Source organism: Globicephala melas, chromosome 14 (assembly GCF_963455315.2).
Source record: "Globicephala melas chromosome 14, mGloMel1.2, whole genome shotgun sequence".
In the NCBI taxonomy this organism is placed as follows: Eukaryota; Metazoa; Chordata; class Mammalia; order Artiodactyla; family Delphinidae; genus Globicephala; species Globicephala melas.
In genome coordinates this window covers 82,681,757-82,700,192 of record NC_083327.1, presented here as the reverse complement: position 1 = coordinate 82,700,192, position 18,436 = coordinate 82,681,757, and the positions used below count along the sequence as shown (strand labels likewise).

The following is an 18,436-nucleotide window of genomic DNA, read 5'->3' as shown; positions in this document are numbered from 1 at the left end:
ACGTGTCCTTTTTGTGCTCTATTTAGTGCTGTTTTCACATTTTTGTGCTTTTTCTTGGTGATTTTGCTCTTTAAAATGACCCCCAAGGCTAACGTTGAAATGCTGTCTAGTGTCCTAAGTACAGGAAGGCTGTGACGTGCCTTATGGATAGAATACGTGTGTTAAAGAAGCTTCGTTCAGATATGAGTTTGATTGCTGCTGGCCATCAGTTCATTGTTAATGAATCAACTGTGTATATTAAATAAGGTGTCTTTAAACAGACACACACATAAACCAAGGCTGTGTATTGATTGGTTGATGAAAATGTTGTGACCAGAGGCTCACAGGAACCTAACCCTGTATTTTTCCTAGGAGCAGTGGTTCAGTATTCACTAGTTCGGTGTTTGTCGTGACTTTATAGAACCTAACTACCATAAATAACAAAAAATGGATTTTATTTTTTTTTCACAGTTCAAGTTTTCATCATTTATTGATAAAGCAAAATAGTCCATGGCATTAGAGTCTAAGAAGCATTCTATGCAAAATCATGGTGAGTTGCAGGAGGAATAAGGCAATATTTTATTCTTCAAGTTATAGACATGGAATTAACCTGGCTTTCCTTGGACCGTAGGACTTTTGCTGGGAGGAAGTGATGCAGTGTGAGAAAAATGGATTTTTTTGGTTTTCAATTTCTTTATGCATCTCTTTGAAATACATCTCTGCAACAAAAACATGTATAAAAATTGAAATTTAAGATATATTTTTAAATTTCCTAGTATTGTAAACCTTGCTATTAACAATTTCTACTGGATTGCAATATCATTAATTCTTTTTTAGTATAAAAATTATTAAAACAATCTAAATATCTTACATATTAGGATGAATAATTTGTTGGTGTTTTTGACAAATAATTCAGAAAAAATTATATTAGAAATGCATCTCTTAATTAGATGGATTAGGTTATTTTTCTAATTGATAACATGTATCTGTAGATAAGAATTACTTATTGCTAGAATGAAATAAGTTCAACATTATTTTGTTCTTTCCTTTTATTTTTATAGTTGTAAGCCCATGTTCTAAGAAATAAGTATATGGGAATAGAAGGGATTTTATTATAGCAATATTACTTTATTCTTTTAATTCCTTCAAGGTTATAAAATGAGAAAAATTGCTTAGCAAGTCTTCATTACAGTTATTTCAGTGATCTATCAATTTATAACTCAATTGAATCCATCTGCAATTCTGCTGAAAGCAAAGAATTTGCAACTATCTACTTAGAAAACAATATATAGTCATTCACTTTTTCAGTTTCTGGGAAGTGTATCATATAGATTATACCAAGATTTTTTAACTCACTATTAATTTTACTGACTTTTCTTTCATTTAGAGGCATTTTGTTCAATCCAATAAATTTAGAAAAGGTTGGGAAAATTGAAATATTGTTAATTTCAATATACCTTTGCCAATGCAGTGTTTATGATTGAATGCTTTTTTCGTACTTTAAGTATGTTTTTATCAAAGCCTTGGAGCTGCATATATCTTTTTCGATTTGTGGAAAATGCCTGCCTTTTGGCATGATTGGCAAGACAAGTCTTTATCATATTAGTCAGTGAATAAAAGTTAATTTATCAGAAAAAAAATGGGCCCACGTAGCCATTTTGTTATTATTTAATTCTGATACCTCAGAATAAGGGTGAGTGGCTGTCTAGCTGGCTAGATGGCTGGGTGGGTGAGTGGAAGGGGGGACAGCTGGTTGAATGGCTAGTTGGATGGATAGAAGGGTGGATGGTTAAGTAAGGAATAGAACTTTGCCTGCAGTTCATTTCCTAAATGAAATAAGGCACTCTCACCTTGTATTACAAACAGTCTTATCTCTACTCTCCTGAGACTCAACCTGAGGAGGAATTGCTTCTTTGGCAAGACTGAGGGTGTGGAAGAGCTGGGATACTTAAATACATTGGCATCCCTTTTGTCCCTCTTTACTCTAGCTGAATTCCTAACAACACAGCCTAACCGAGCGCTGATAATGGTCTGAAATGACTAAAATACACTGTTCCTAATACCAACTTTCACCCTACTGTGTAAGAAGTCAAGCTCTACTGCAGGTTAATGGGACCTTGGTTAAAAGAGGCTTCTCAGTCACCAATAATTCAGGTTGTCCTTTTTTGACACCCTGTGGTAATGCAACAGAGTGAAATTGGGGAAGAGTGAGTGGTATGCCTTTCTTTGTAAAATAGGAAAATGTTGATTTTGAAGAGAAGGTTGCACAAAAGATCTATTATGACACCTCAGCCATAGGCATGTTTTCTGACATATTAGTCTTAAGGAAGCATATGTGAGAATTAGGAGGTATAAGAATTACCCTCTTATACCCTCGGGTAACATATAGTCTTTGTGTGAAGACACTGATCTAAAGTAGAGGGCTTCAGGACACAGCTGCTAGTTCCTGCTCCTTTTCTTATAAATCTTGGATAAACCACTTTTCCTTCTTGTACATCTGTTTATTCATTTTAAAAGTAGGAGTAGTGAATGCTGTCACCATCATCTTTTAGAGGTGTTGTGAAGATTAACTGAGATGATGTCTGTAAAAGCACTTTGAAAACTGAAAGCTCTATCTAAACATGAGATATCAGTATCAGTATCCTGCAGTCACTTTAGATCAATTACAGTGTACTCTAAAGCATAGTGAAATAGAACTCCATTCGGGAAAATCTTTCTTATTGAAAGAAAATAAAAGGTAGATTTTTTAGTTACCTAAACATTAATATTGTACAACTAACATAGTAACCATAAATTTTAAGCCATATGTTGAGCCTTAGGTAAGAGCTAATAATTGTTAAAACTTATAACGTGCTAGGCACTTTTCTAAATACTTTGCATATATTAATTCATTGAATTCTCACAACCAACTGAGGCAGATACTATTGCTAGCTCCTATTTTATAGAGAATAAACTGAGGACCAGAAACTGTGTGACATGATTACATAGTTGATAAGGGACAGTCGTAGGGTTTGAATCTCAGCAGGTAGTTCCAGAGTTCGTGGTCTTAGCCATAATACACACCTCTTGTTTTGTGGATTCTTAGTTACATTTTTCCTTCGTCCCATTCTCCACTTCCCATAATGTTACTTCTGTTAAGTAATTAAAGAAGAAAATGGAAGAATTAATCAAAGAGAAAAAAAGAGTTGGGAGGGGGGCCAAGAGAGAGAAAGAGAAGAACCAATGCAAAATCCACTGGGTATGCCTTTGTCAAAGAATCACAGCAGTTGCCTTGAGGCCATAGATAATGTCTTTGCCTACAGTTTCTCTTGTCTACACCTCCAGACCTTGAGGTCTGTTACCCACTGAGGAGGGTAGGAAGGGCGCATTGTCGTCTATCTCTATCCAGGGAGGCTGGGAGCAGTGGAAGACCCATACATTCCAAGCCTGGCTAAATGAGGTACCAGGTACATCTCCCAACTCAAAGAAAGGAAGGAATGGAGGATGCAGAGTGTGATATTTGAGCCTTTTCTCCCATCTCAAATTGTGACACCACAATTCAGTACCTCTTTTTTTTTCCCTCAGAATTTTGTATTTGAATCCATGTGATAATTAATATTGTCATCCTGCCTTCTCATACTTTTTTGCTCAGCATTCTTTTATTCATTTATTTCCAAACTCTTTCTGTCTTTGTATGTAAGATGTGGCTCTTGTAGAAAGTACATAGTTGTGTCAACCTTGTTCTGTCCTGACAGTCTCCACCTTTTTTTTTTTTTTTGCCGTACACGGGCCTCTCACTGTTGTGGCCTCTCCCATTGCGGAGCACAGGCTCCAGACGCGTAGGCTCAGCGGCCATGGCTCACAGGCCCAGCCGCTCCGCGGCATGTGGGATCTTCCCGGACCGGGGCACGAACCCGTGTCCCCTGCATCGGCAGGTGGACCCTCAACCACTGCACCACCAGGGAAGCCTCAGTCTCTACCTTTTAATTGAAGTGTTATTTCATTAAAATTTAATGTAATTATTGAAATGATTGAATTTGAGTTTATCATTTTATTATATGTTTTCTATTTACTTTTCCAGTTTTGCTCCTCTGTTACTCATTTGCTGATTCTGGAGGATTCAGTAGTTTGTAGAATTCCCTTGTAATTTTTATTTGCTTTTTGGCTCAACATTTTTATTCATTTCAATTTTAATTCTAGGAATTATAATGTATATTCTTAAATTTTGACAGTCAATATTGTTAATAATGCACCAGTTTCCACCCAAAATGTAGAAGAAATGGTTGATATCCATCCCCCATTCTTTATGCTGTAGTTGTCATATTTATTATATTTGTATGTATTTTGGACTCCTCATGAAACTTTTTAATTTTTGTGTTGAATGTTTTCTTAGCTCAGCACCATAATGAACTATCACTAGACTGAGTGGTTTAAACAATAGAAATTTATTTTCTCACAGTTCTGGAGGCTGGCAGTCTGAGATCAGAGTTCTAGTATGGTCAGGTTCTGGGGAGGGCCCTCTTCCTGGCAGACTCCTTTTTACTGCATCCTCACATGGCAGGAGAGACAGCAAACTCTGTGGTGTCTCTTCTGGTATAAGGACACTAATCTCTTCATGAGTGCCTCATCCACATGCCCTTATCTAAAACTAACCATCTCCCCAAGCTCCCATCTCCATATACCATTGCATTGGGGGTTAGGGCTTTAACATATGAATTTGGCTGGGGGGGGTACTAAACTCAGTCCATATAAGCAATTATATTATTAAAGAAATTAAGATGAATAAAGCAAAAAATCCCCACATAATTGTCTTCTGTATTTACTCAGGCATTTAGCATTTCTGATGTTCTTATCCCTTTCTGAGGATCTACATTTCCATCTGTTGTAATTTCTCTTTAGTATGAAGAATTTTCTTTAGCATTTCTTATAGGGTGAGTCTGCTTGTGACAGATTTTCTTAGTTTTCTTACATCTTAAAATATCTTTATTTTGCCTTTATTCCTGAAGGATATTCTTACTGGATGTAGAATTCTGTGTTTAACAGTGTTTTTGTTTTTGTTTTTAATTTGAATACCTTAAAGATGTTATACTTTTACTTCTGGCCTCCATTGCTTTTGATGATGAGTTTAAGCTATGTGAAGGAATCTCTTTTCCTGTTGCTTTCAAAACTTGTTCCTTGGGGCTTCCCTAGTGGCGCAGTGGTTGAGAGTCCGCCTGCCGATGCAGGGGACGCGGGTTCGTGCCCCGGTCTGGGAGGATCCCACGTGCCGCGGAGCGGCTGGGCCCGTGGGCCGTGGCCGCTGGGCCTGCGCGTCCGGAGCCTGTGCTCCGCAATGGGAGAGCCCACAGCAGTGAGGGGCCCGCATGCCGCAAAAAAAAAAAAAAAAAAAAACTTGTTCCTTATCTTTGGCTTTCAATAGTTTGACTCTGATGTGCCTTGACACAATCTTATTCAAATTTATGTTGCTTTTCGTTGTTGAGCATTTTGAATATGTACATTTATGTATTTCATCATATATTTTAAAATTCTGGGCATTATGTCTCAAATAATTTTTCTGCCCCATTTTCTCTTCTTTCTTTTTGTCACTACTATTATATATATGTTAAACCATTTGATATTACCTACCAAGTCCCTGAGGTCTGTTCATTTTTTAAAAAGCTCCCTTCTCTCTATTCTTCATTAACATTTCCCTGTTTTATCTCCATTTTGTTATTAAATCTATTAATAAATATTTATTTCAGATATTGTAGTTTTAGTTCTAGAATTTCCAGTTGATTCTTTTTTATAATCTTCATTTTCTGCAGGGAGTTGTTCTGACATGTTACTCAGTCATTACAAAAAGCAAAAATTCTGGCCTCTATCCGTTTAACACTGTGATAGTGAGGGTGAGGAGACTAAATGAAGTTTCTGATTAGAACTTAAAAAGATAGTTAGAAATCAAGAATTATGTAAGAAACTAATAAAGAATGATACCAGATAGCATATAATCAAACATTAAGTTATGTGTTATAAATAATAGTTTTGAAAAAAAAATAGTAGTAGCTAATAGTGACCTGGATCCTGCAACAACCCAATAAAGGTTAGATTGTATATGCAAGGTTGCTAAATGTTGAGCTGTGATTACAAAAATGCTGATTAATTCTAGAGCTTTGTTCTTCACTATTATTCATTGGGTGGAGGAATAGATTAGTATAGACTAGATTATATTAGAAATGAAGTAGGACTCAAAGCAATGACATCATTTGACTTTATTCTAGAAAAGAAATTATAGAAGTCAAAATCTATCTATTCTCTGCTGCCAGAGGATAATTTCACAATCTTCTCATCCTGATGGTTAATAGCTTCACTCAAGAGAAACCATATGCATTACACTAATGTGCAACACTTTGAACGACAGGATACAAAATAAGGGGGCAGGGGGAGGTAAACATGGCTGAGATATGGAATTTCTACCAGTTGAGCTTGATCCCTGACTCAAACCTGGATGGGCTCCATTGTTACCAGAGTTCTCTACTCTGCTTGGTGGGAGTTCGACATCACAGTTTGAGGCTGCATTCTCAAGCAGAGGCCTGTGCTTTACATTGTCAGTTGAAGGTAACCCTTAAGGGCCAGAGAATATATTCACAGTTTGTCCTTTTAAGGATATTTGATGCACCTACACAAGACCATTACCTGGATACATTTTTTTTGTTGTTATTCTTTATATCTGTTGTATAGGAAGGGTAACTTTACTAGATGTTGCAGTTAGCTTTCTTCTAACTTTTTCCTCTGAACTTAGAAGTTACTTATATGACCAGATAGCAAGTGTCTATTATTCCTTAATTGGTGATTTTGCGTTTGTTAATTTTCTGCGATAATCAGAATATAATAATGGTTCTCTCTCAAAACAAGTGTTTGATTTTCTTAAACTATTAATATTAGTAATTTTTAAGAGCTGGTCACACCTTCACCCCCTACTTACTTTAATCCTACATGGTAGATGTTCTTGCTGAATCATACTTTGTACTTTTCTCAGTTTAAGAAAAAAGTCATTAAAATTCAAGTTTAAAACATACAATAAAGTACCCAATTTGGTCATTCATTTCCCTAGGTTTAGAAAATACTGTATGTGTGTGTGTGTTTGTGTAAAATATATGTGTGTGGATATACACATATATGTAATATATTATATTTACATATATACATTTATATATATACACACATCTTTATAATTGTTTCTTAGACTAATATTAAGATGTTATGGACTAACAGGTATATGTATATATATTATATGTGTATATATTATATACTTATACATATAAAGTATATACACACACAGTAATTTTATTAATTTGGATATACACACGTATGTATACATGCATATATACCTATATATGAATACACATACATATTCTTTTGTAATCATTTCTTAAACTAATTTTTAATGATTTAAAGTATATTAATTTTTTTTACTAGCAGAGTCCTATGAAAAATGCCTAATATGCTGCAGTCCTTTAACAAATGGTTTAAATTATGAGTGCAAGAAATTAGGATTAAAACAAATTTTACTTTCTGAATACTGAAGATATACTGTGTGATTTGTGGGAGGTTAATTTCACCTTTATATAAGGATTTTGAGATTTCTATATGAAAGTTGTTAAATACATGTTCAGCGTAGTTCTTGTGAGCAAAATCTATAACATGAAGAATGTAGGAATTGGTTCTAAGGATTAGATAATTCCATGGACTCACATTGTTCTGAGGATGGTCTGAGGTTGATAGTTGTGAGAAAGTTGGATTTTAAAATAAGAATATAAAGTAAAAATCATGGTGAATGAAAAATCCCCATTGAAATATACTAAATTGCCCAAGAATTATAAAACATGCAGCTTGGATAATACAACCCTGGGAGGACGCTCAGAAAAGAAGAGAGTTCAAGCAGACCTCTGGGTGCTCTAAAATCAGTAGGTCGAACAAAAAAAGAGAATCTGATAGATGAAGCTAAGAAAGTATGTCCTGTGTTGTAGGAGGGAAACTGGGAGGGCTTAGTGGCAGATGCCAAAAGAAAAAAAGGTTTATTGGAACAAGATCCTTACTGAATGTCCCTGAATGGCCAAATATGAGAAGAATAGAAAAGCAACCTTGACTGGAAACGTGGAGGTCATACCAAGAGCAGTCTTCAAGAGTAGTTCATAAAAGAACGGAAAGTAAAGAAATGGAAAACTGAACTGTAAGAAGTTCACAGTAGAATATTCTGTGCAGAAAAGTGGGATAGTGAATGGAGGGGAATGTGAGGACAAGGTTTGTCTGTTTGGGGTAGAAGCTACTATGGTGATATTTCTCAAAGGTAAAGAAGAAACTACCTCACCAGAGATGTGTAGGGTTACTTTTTTGTTGCCATGGTTATTAGAGTGCGCTCCTGATATTTACTGGGCTGCAGCTGGAGCTAAACATCCTGCAGAGCTTAGGGTATTCTCTCTTGAGGAGGAATTGTCTTGCTCGAAAAGCAATGAGCCCATTTATACTCTGATGGCAATGGTCTATCTTGGGCTCTGTTTTCATTTGATTCTCTCAGCGAAAATGTCTAAGCTCACATGATATTCCATGACATCTAAAATCACTTCTTCACTAAGCCTTTGATAAGTTCTGGATTTCTCTGGGTTGGCCTACCTTGGATCACCTCTATTCTAGGGAGTCACTCACTATGACCTGGGGAACACCAGGCACTGACTGGTTTATGTCCATCTTTGAGCCAGTCACTGTGACAAAGAGGATGAGGTTGTGCTAATTAATGAGAGCTCACACCTGGAGTTGGGGGGGGAAGGGTGAATCACCCCACCTCAATCCTGTGACTAGTCTCAGTGTAGGAGGAGTAGAATAATGGCTGCTTTCAAGGCAGTCAGAATCCTACAAGGACCATAATCATTGATGAAACTGTTATAGTTATAACTAAAAAATTAGGCCCCAATCAGACAGGACAAGTAGAATAGCCCTGAGAAAAATATAAGTAAGTGCCCATCAACCTATGACTCCTTCCCCCTCCTTCCTCCCAGTTACTTTCTTATCCTCTGGATCTTCTGAACCCTGGTCAAGGATAACATAAAAAGTAAGTGTGAATGTGGCTCATCATCTTTTTCTTATCATTGTATTATGGTGCTTATTGATAATACACATAATGGATAATGTTTAGTGATACGGTGTTTATTTCTGGTGCTATAATAGGTGTCATCAGAACAAGCATTCCCAAACTTTTAATTTATAATTAAATCTCAGAACATGGAGATAAGCTAAATTCTTTATCATGTCTCTGTTCTTGGAAGTTGTCTGTATCATGAAGAGGAGCAGAAAAAAAAAAATAGGCTACTTAATTTAGCTCTTCTCACCTCCTATTTAATCTACTTTAGTTATAACACAAAAGTGGAAGTTGCTTTAATGAGTGCTACCTCCACTAGGCGACTAAAATTAGGAAACTAGTTTTGCAAAACAAACTTACCTTGTACCAAGAGTACAAGGTAATATACTAAGGACTCTTTCCAAAATTTCCTAATACATTCATAATCTCAACAAATCCTTTGTAACTGGCACTTGATGTTGTATACATTATCTCCATTTTAGCAGATAAGGAAGCTAAGAATCCAGGTGAACAGATAATTTGTCCTAAGTCATAAAATTAGCAACTGGCACAACCAGGATTCCAATTTCTTTTGTCCTGGCTCTAAGGGCATTCTGCTTTCTATGACTCTTAAAGAGGTAGTAGAGGAGGAGGGTTGGGTGCTTCTCTCCTCCTCTCTTTTAGGAATCATGGCTGAAATGACAGAACTAGAACAGACGGAACATACACATTTCTCACATGGGTCAGAAAAAGATGGACACCCACTGCAAATTATGGTACTGCCATTAAACACTAGCTGTTTTCCATATAATGGCATTTGGCTGTTTATCAGGTCACTTTAAGATGTTTGTTCTTATCCATACCAATATTTTAGTTGGCCAAATATCTGCTATGTATTTGATCAGTCTTTCCATCAGAAAATTCATACTACATTTCTGATTTGCTGCTCAAAAATATTCATTTATAAAGTATTGGTACAGTTTATCCAAATTTAACTTAAGCTCACAAACTTTTTTCTATTTATAAGGAAAAAAAGGCTTTTATTATTATTATTTTTTACATCTTTATTGGAGTACAATTGCTTTACAATGGTGTGTTAGTTTCTGCTTTATAACAAAGTGAATAAGTTATACATATACATATGTTCCCATATCTCTTCCCTCTTGCATCTCCCTCCCTCCCCCGCTCCCTATCCCACCTCTCTAGGTGGTCACAAAGCACCAAGCTGATCTCCCTGTGCTATGCGGCTGCTTCCCACTAGCTATCTGTTTTACATTTGGTAGTGTATATATGTCCATGCCACTCTCTCACTTTGTCACAGCTTACCCTTCCCCCTCCCCATATCCTCAAGTCCATTCTCTAGTAGGTCTGTGTCTTTATTCCCATCTTACCCCTAGGTTCTTCATGACATTTTTTTTCTTAGATTCCATATATATGTGTTAGCATATGGTATTTGTTTTTCTCTTTCTGACTTACTTCACTCTGTATGACAGACTCTAGGTCCATCCACCTCACTACAAATAACTCAATTGCGTTTCTTTTTATGGCTGAATAATATTCCATTGTATATATGTGCCACATCTTCTTTATCCATTCATCTGATGATGGACACTTAGGTTGCTTCCATGTCCTGGCTATTGTAAATAGAGCTGCAATGAACATTTTGGTACATGACTCTTTGAATTATGGTTATCTCAGGGTATATGCCCAGTAGTGGGATTGCTGGGCCATATGGTAGTTCTATTTGTAGTTTTTTAAGGAACCTCCATACTGTTCTCCATAGTGGCTGTACAAATTCACATTCCCACCAAAAAAGGCTTTTAGATAATAATGATTTCATTAGTGGTACAGAGTTATCTAGTATGTTTTTTGCAGATTTTTTTTCCTTTAGTTTTCTTTATAATTCTTGTCCTTAAGGTGGAATTCCCATGATTTGAACCCCTGGAGAAGATCAGCAACTTCAGATCTCCTGGAATATTTATTCCTTTTTTTAGTAGCCTTTGTATAGTTTTCAACTGCTTCTTCCCCAATGGTGTTTTACTTCTTTTAAAAAAGTCTATTCACACTACTAGAAAATCCAGTTTGCAACTGGGACCATATCTTTTGTCCCTTATAACCACTCACTTGTCGCCATGTCTTATCTGATGAATTGCTGGTCTTATGGTCTCTGATCAGAGGATGCCAGGAGTATACCTCAAGGGATTCCGATACATTTTTATTTCTCCTCCTCTACTTTCAACAGTGTCACACGGCATCTACTTAAAAGTATATCAAAAGCACCTTTTCCTCTGTAATTGTTCTTTTCTTTTTTTTTCAATCAGTTTTCTTTATTTGGAACACTTTTGTCACTTCCAGTTCTTACTCTTTCTAAATATTTTGTGTGCTGGTAAAATATGTCAGGTTTTTGCTCCTGTGGTGTCATCTCTGGCATCTACTCTCAGTTTGGTGTCATTTTTATCTCATTGTGTCTTGTAAATATTGTTCATTGTGGTTTGCTCTTAGCTCTTCACTGGAGATTTTATTTTTTAAATCTCATTTTCTACTGCTAACCTGTATAGAGGCTATCTGAATTATGTTATAAAGACTATTTTGCTGTTGTGTTTTGTAATTTTTTTATCATAAGGAAAAGGAATGTGAACTTTTCTTCTGAGACGATTTTAGGCAGCATGTTATAGTAAATGCAATGGGATTTAGAGGTAGATTGAACTGAGTTTAAATTGTGATTCCATTACAAAGTAGCTGATGTCCTTAAAAAAGTGATTACAATTCTCAAGGCCTTCATTTACTTTCTATTAAATAAGGATAATAATACTGACCTTACCAGATCATCAGGAAGCTTAAAATAGCATATGTAATGTGCAACTTCTACCACATAGTAACTGCTTGAATATTATTGGCATTGTAATTATTATTTTATTATAATTATTATTTGGTGGGCCATCTCACATTTGAATTTAGAACTAGTAAGTGATAATGTTACATTTAAAGGAGATACGGGGACTTCCCTGGTGGCATAGTGGTTAAGAATCCACCTGCCAATGCAGAAGACACGGGTTCGAGCCCTGGTCCGGGAAGATCTCACATGCCGCGGAGCAACTAAGCCCGTGTGCCACAACTACTGAAGCCCACGTGCCTAGAGCCCGTGCTCCGCAACAAGAAAAGCCACCGTAATGAGAAGCTCGCGCACCGCATTGAAGAGTAGCCCCAGCTCGCTGCAACTAGAGAAAGGCTGCGTGCAGCAATGAAGAAGCAACGCAGCCAAAAATAAAAAATTAATTAATTTATTTATTAAGAAAATTAAATAAAGGAGATACAGCAGAAAATAAGCTATAGTGCTTGACCTTGAGGAGTGTATAATCTTTTAAAGAGGTAAAATATATACCAAAGACATATACAAATATTCGTTATTTTTGAAAGTAATTATTTGATAGTTATAAACACTATAAATATTACTTAATGTATTATAGAACACCCTCTGTGGTTTATTTATATTTTGAAGATTAGGGAACTGAGAGTTAAAGAGTGAAGGTTAATGTGTTTACCCCAGTCTCCTGAGCTGATAAGGGACCTACAGGAATTGGTGAATAGGTCTTCTCACTTTGGAGGATGTATTTGTCACCTCTGCTGTACTGCTTCCATGAGAGAATGTAGCAAGTCTTGTAAGACGTACACAGTAAAAGCCACTGGAGCCCTGAAGGGGTGAGGTCAGTCTTGAGGGGGCTGATAGCGAGAGGCCTCTTGGAGGAGGTTACATTGGAGATGGATCGTGGAGGTGAACAGGCTTTCAAAAGGCAGAGGTGAGGAAGGGTGTGACGTGAACAGAGGCAAGGGCTGGGGGCAGGCGTTTTCTGTTATATGTTTTTTGGGAGCATTTAGTTTGAAAGATTTGTGCCTTTAAAGGATTTGAGGGCTACGACACAGCGAGGGCTCTAGATTAATATGGTTTACTTTGCAGAACAGTGTAGGACATTTCGGAGGTGAAGAGAGTATATTAAGACTCCTGCTGGGAGGCTGTTGCAGGAATCTAGACGTGATTGAATGAGCGTAGTGACAGAAGGAGTGGAAGGAAAGGGCAGATGCGAGAGCCATTGAGGTGGCGGGGCAGTTGGCAGTGAGAAGAAAGCATGTGAGAAGACTGTGAGGTTCCAGCCTGGTCCTTGAGGGGAACGGTGGTTCCAAAAAGAGAAAGGGTATATCACTAGTTTCAAAAGAAAGGGCAAATATATATTTCCATAAGACCCAGTGAAGCCTTTTGGCTGGGACCACCAGTGCCTAGGGCTCTGCTGAGTCTTCCCTTTGATCTATAAAGTGGCTTTTTTTTTTTTTTTTGTGGTACGCAGGCCTCTCACTGTTGTGGCCTCTCCCGTTGCGGAGCACAGGCTCCAGACGCGCAGGCTCAGCGGCCATGGCTCACGGGCCCAGCCGCTCCGCGGCATGTGGGATCCTCCCAGACCAGGGCACGAACCAGTGTCCCCTGCATCGGCAGGCGGACTCTCAACCACTGCGAAGTGGCTTGATTTTGTTCCATTGCTGTACCATGGGTGCTAACACAATGCATTTGATTTTTTATTAAGAGGGGCACTGTAGAGGCAGTGTGAGTTTGTACAGGCTGTAAGAGCTGAATCTCTTCGATAAACTCATGGGAATCTTACAATTCCAATCAAGCAAGTGTTCTGCTCGAGTCCCTCTGTTTCCTAGGATGGATGTCAAAGGGAGCATGCAATTTTGTTTGCGGGTCACTGACTAATATATGAAAGGGAAGTCCCATAGGGAAATTCCATTTTTCTCCAAATGTTACTCCATAGCATTAAGTTTTATGTTCTAAGTGAAAGAAAATGTATGCTGTTAATCAAAGGGTGGGTGATGGGTAAATCAGTTTAGAAATGTTGCTATTGCCATTTAAGGGCTTTGAGTAATGCTTATTTTTTTTTCTTCCCCTCCAATTTTCTTGGTCAGTGTTTGTCAGGTTCAACTCCAGCCATGGTTTCCCAGTGGAGGTCGATTCTGACACCAGCATCTTCCAGCTCAAGGAGGTGGTTGCTAAGCAACAGGGGGTTCCAGCTGACCAGTTGCGTGTGATTTTCGCAGGGAAGGAGCTGAGGAATGACTTGACAGTGCGGGTGAGTCTCCCTTAGTGGATCGTTCCTGGGATGCAGCCAACCCCATTGCTTATGCTGCTTCTGCTGCCAAGCTGACATTCATGCCTGAGATCTAATAGAATAAATAGTGCCTGGGGATTCCTTGAACTTTACTCCATACCGCTTCATTAATTCTGACCTTCTTAATTATGCATTAAAACAGCAAGCCCGAAGGATTGGAAGAATAACTGTGAGCGAGAGAGGGAAAAGAGAGAGAGCACACAGACTGGGCTTAGTGAATAAATGTTTACTGACTACAGGAGAAGCAAGGCACAATTTCTCTGTCTGTTCAATTTCTACCTTACTTATTCCATTTGAATCTTAATGAAGAAGGATTCAAATAAATTGTTCCAAATCAGGTTGCTCAGTCACTGTGCTGTGAGGAATGTGTAACCCAATTGTGACCCCTGGAGGATGGTCCTAGGTCTGCTGCTGGGGCTCAGTAGGGGAGGTGCAGGGCTCAGGGCCGTTCACAGCAGGATTGAGAGCTCCCTGCCCCGTCAGAATCGCAGTGCCCAAGCTGTGGTGAAGGAAGACTGACGCACAGCAAAAGTCCACCTTTGTTTTCAATTTCTCCAAGCTTTAGTAACATTTTCCCTAGAATGGGCCACTGAAACATTAGAGAGAGAGCAGTGTGTGTTTTCTCTCCTGTCCCTAATGCTTTCAGGGCACCTATACGGCTCCAGATACCGTCAAAGGGTTATATCCTTTTCATCTGGGTGTTTCATTCACAACAGTGATTTCTGTAGGAGAAGGGGAGAATTGGGTAGGCGATTGATGAGCAGTGCCGTCACCTAGAAGTGGAGACCTGTAATTTGTTGAGGACGCCAGCAAATAGGACTCAATATGGATTGAGGTCATTCTTTGAGAAAGTATAAGAAACGAGTTGCTTTCTGTGGATGGTTCAGGTGATGCTGAAGAACCCTGCAGACACATTTTCCCCCTTTCTTAGCCAGCACAGATGAATTGCGCTTCTGTTTACAGCTGTGCGGGCGCTGCTGTGTCTCTACTCAGAGTCCCTACTTTATGGACATCCTTTCACTGTCTCTTCTTGGTGATGATGTTTACTGCTTTGCGAAATGCTTTCGAATCTGGGCGTACAAAAGAAGCTATAGAAATGTAAATCATTCCCTCCTTCTCCAGCACCCCTCCTGTGACGGCAGGAGGCACGTGCTCACTGTGCACAAACTGCTATGCTTTGCTTTTAGGCAATTTGTTTTTATAAGGGAAGTGCCCGTGCTAAAAAGGGTTTTGATTTTTTTTTTATTTCAGTCAACTGAAAAGCTTTTTTACTGTACCTGCCAAACTCTAAATCCAAGAATGTTTCCTTCATAAATTATTTTAAAACAGCTTCTTGAACCAAAGTATTTTATGTTACCAGAAGTTTTGAAGTTTCAGGTTCTAAAGCTTCTCACCTCTACCATTGGAGCTGATAGGTTACACTAATTGCCACAGACAATTGATTTTTATAGATAGATAGATAGATATGGATAAGATATAGATATAAATGTAGATATATAGACAGATTGATTAAGATTCTTTATTTTGACAAACACTTCCGATGTTCTGGGCTTCTCAGGGGATCCAAAAGAAAGGCAAAACTCATCCCTACTCTTGTAGAGACTGCTGTTTGCTTACGGCCTCTAAAATCAACAGAAATATTAGGTTGAACCATATAGGTTAAAACTATCAGCAATTTCATGCAGCTCAACCAAATAGCTATAACATAAGGATGTCAAACATGATAACTGCCATATGAAAACTGAAATATAAGTATTATGAAATTTTAAAGGTGAAAACACATCTGAGTGAAAGTCACCAAGAAAAACTTCATGGATGAATTGAAACTCGAGTAGGATTCTGGACATGGAGAATGAGCATAGGGTGTGCTTGGGAACAATCATAGGTTCCTATTCTTTTAGAACCTAGAGGAGATGCTGAAGATGGGGTAAGAAGGGAGTTGGGAGCTGTATTTTACAGAGCTTTGACCGATGTGACATTGAGGTTTCATGTATGGAGATCTAGAGCAAAATAGGGTGCCCTGGAGAGAAATAGGAGTCTGGAGATCCAGTTTGATCATGGGCAGGATGAGGAGTTTCATCCATGGCAAGAGTTAATGCCAGTGGGAGATGCTGGCAAGCAGCTGAACTTAGGTGTTGCTTTAGGTGTTGCTTTAGGTGTTGCTTAGGGCTTGCTTTATATTTGAGGACTACTTACATGGAGGTAAATATTGCGGTTACTGGAGCAGATTCAGTTGCCAAGGTACAGAGGACAGCGGCGCAGGAAATGTGTTAGGTAGCAGGGGAGGAGCCAGTAAAAGAGGCATCATCCATCCACTGACACTTCTGAAGATACTTTGGAAAAGAAAATTACTGGTAAAGAATATATGTGCTGGGCTTCCCTGGTGGCGCAGTGGTTGGGAGTCCGCCTACCGATTCAGGGGACGCGGGTTCGTGCCCCGGTCCGAGAAGATCCCACATGCCGCGGAGTGGTTGGGCCCGTGAGCCATGGCCGCTGAGCCTGCACGACCGGAGCCGGGAGAGGCCACAACAGTGAGAGGCCCGCGTACCGCAAAAAAAAAAAGTATGTGCTGTGAAAAGATGGAGGATGTTGAAGAAAATAGTCTTTGGACTTGGTGACTGTGGTGGTGAATTAGGGACCTTCAGGACTCCAGGCCAAGACTGTAGTTGGAAAAAGCCAGATTTCAGGGGTTCAGTATGAATCATGGGACTATGTAATGAGCACTGCCCAGCTGGTCATTGAGGGGAAGGAGAGACAGAAGGAGTTCCTGGAGGAGCAGCAGATCCTGCACTGTGTTGTTCATTTCCTAGCCCTTGACTGTGTGCATGGCTGACTTTTATACAGTTGTAATCAGCGTGAGAATACAATTTTATATTCTGAATTCTTTCACTTAATATTATATCATAGGCATTTTCCATGTTGTTGTATAATCTTCATTTCTAAGTATCTAGATAATTCTCTGTAATAAGAGTGTTTATATTATATTTAGGAAGTATCTAGTTTTTAATATTACAAATTAAGGCAAAACAATTTTTTAAAAGGTATCTTATATACTTAGAGAATATGGCCTCTCTGTGTTTCAGTTTGCTCATTTGTAAAATGGGAATAATAATAATAGCCGTCTCATTGGGATTTTGTGAGGACTAAGTTAATTTATGTAAAACTCTTAGAACAGAGTACAACATATAGTAAACACTACCTAAATGTGAGCATTTATTAGCATCATCACTATCATGATTGTCATCATTATTATTAGGCAGTTACTTCAGGGTCTAAGTGATCACCTTAAATAACATGACAACTTTCCATTATGAATTATGATGAGTATATCTGCAATAATTTAAACAGTTAAAGCAATGATAATAGGATGCATATTTTACTGGGGCAGTAAAGGGGTGTGTGTGTGTGTGTGTGTGTGTGTGTGTGTGTGTGTGTAATACTTATACATTTTAACTAAAAAGAACTTTGTGGAGTTTATAAATAAATGTTTGAACCTTATATATACAGGTTTTACTTAAGAATAGTAAAATTTGAATTTAGTAAGCTTAAAAAAACTTTACTGTTCCTCTAGTATTTAGTAAAAATAGACACCTATGTCTGTACTGTTCAGCAAAGTTTCATCATGGTATTATTGCTTTTAAGATAATATTTTTATAAAGTAGATATCTGCCGCACACTATATTTGTTCGAAGTGAATTGGAAAGAGCTATACATTTTTCCTACTTCATAAGCAATGTTTCTGTGCATATTATCATTTTCCTTATACTTACAAGTATGCAATATAAAATATTAGTCTTTGACATTATTCACAGTGAATTGATATTTTTTCTTTGTAAAGAGTTATTGTCAGCTCTTGCAACAGAGTATTCAGGGCCTATTCAAATGATGGGTCACTCTTTCTCCTATCCTTCATTTCTGACACACTGCATATCAAGAATGTCTGAAATCACCTCTACATAGTTTTCAATTTATTATTCAAATTTATACAAGGAAAATAAGGTTCTAATGTAGTTGTATATACTAAAACTGATGAACTTTGAAATTAGACTAACTTAAAATTACAGGGACTTGAGAATTTATGTAAGATTTTGTTTGAGCAGAATTCACTGTATTCACATGAGTTGTATTATTATTATTATTAATATCAGTATAGGTTATTAGCCTGTGTGTTAGTCAGAGTTCTCTGGAGAAACAGAACCAATAGATATATAGAAAGATAACGAAAAAT

General features: G+C 37.8%; 1 protein-coding gene across 11 annotated transcripts in view; it reads left to right on the top strand.

The window, feature by feature from the left end:
* The window catches only part of AGPAT4 (1-acylglycerol-3-phosphate O-acyltransferase 4), a 1,427,829-nt gene that overhangs the window by 238,014 nt on the left and 1,171,379 nt on the right, over positions 1 to 18,436 (top strand). For all 11 annotated transcript variants that reach the window (XR_004038703.3, XR_009558681.1, XR_009558682.1 and 8 more), the window contains exon 2: positions 14,006 to 14,169. Coding sequence is in view for 7 of the 11 variants with exons in the window: in XM_030852990.3 (XP_030708850.1) it covers positions 14,006 to 14,169 (164 nt within the window). In the remaining 4 variants the exon portion in view is untranslated. The remainder of the gene's footprint in view (positions 1 to 14,005; positions 14,170 to 18,436) is intronic.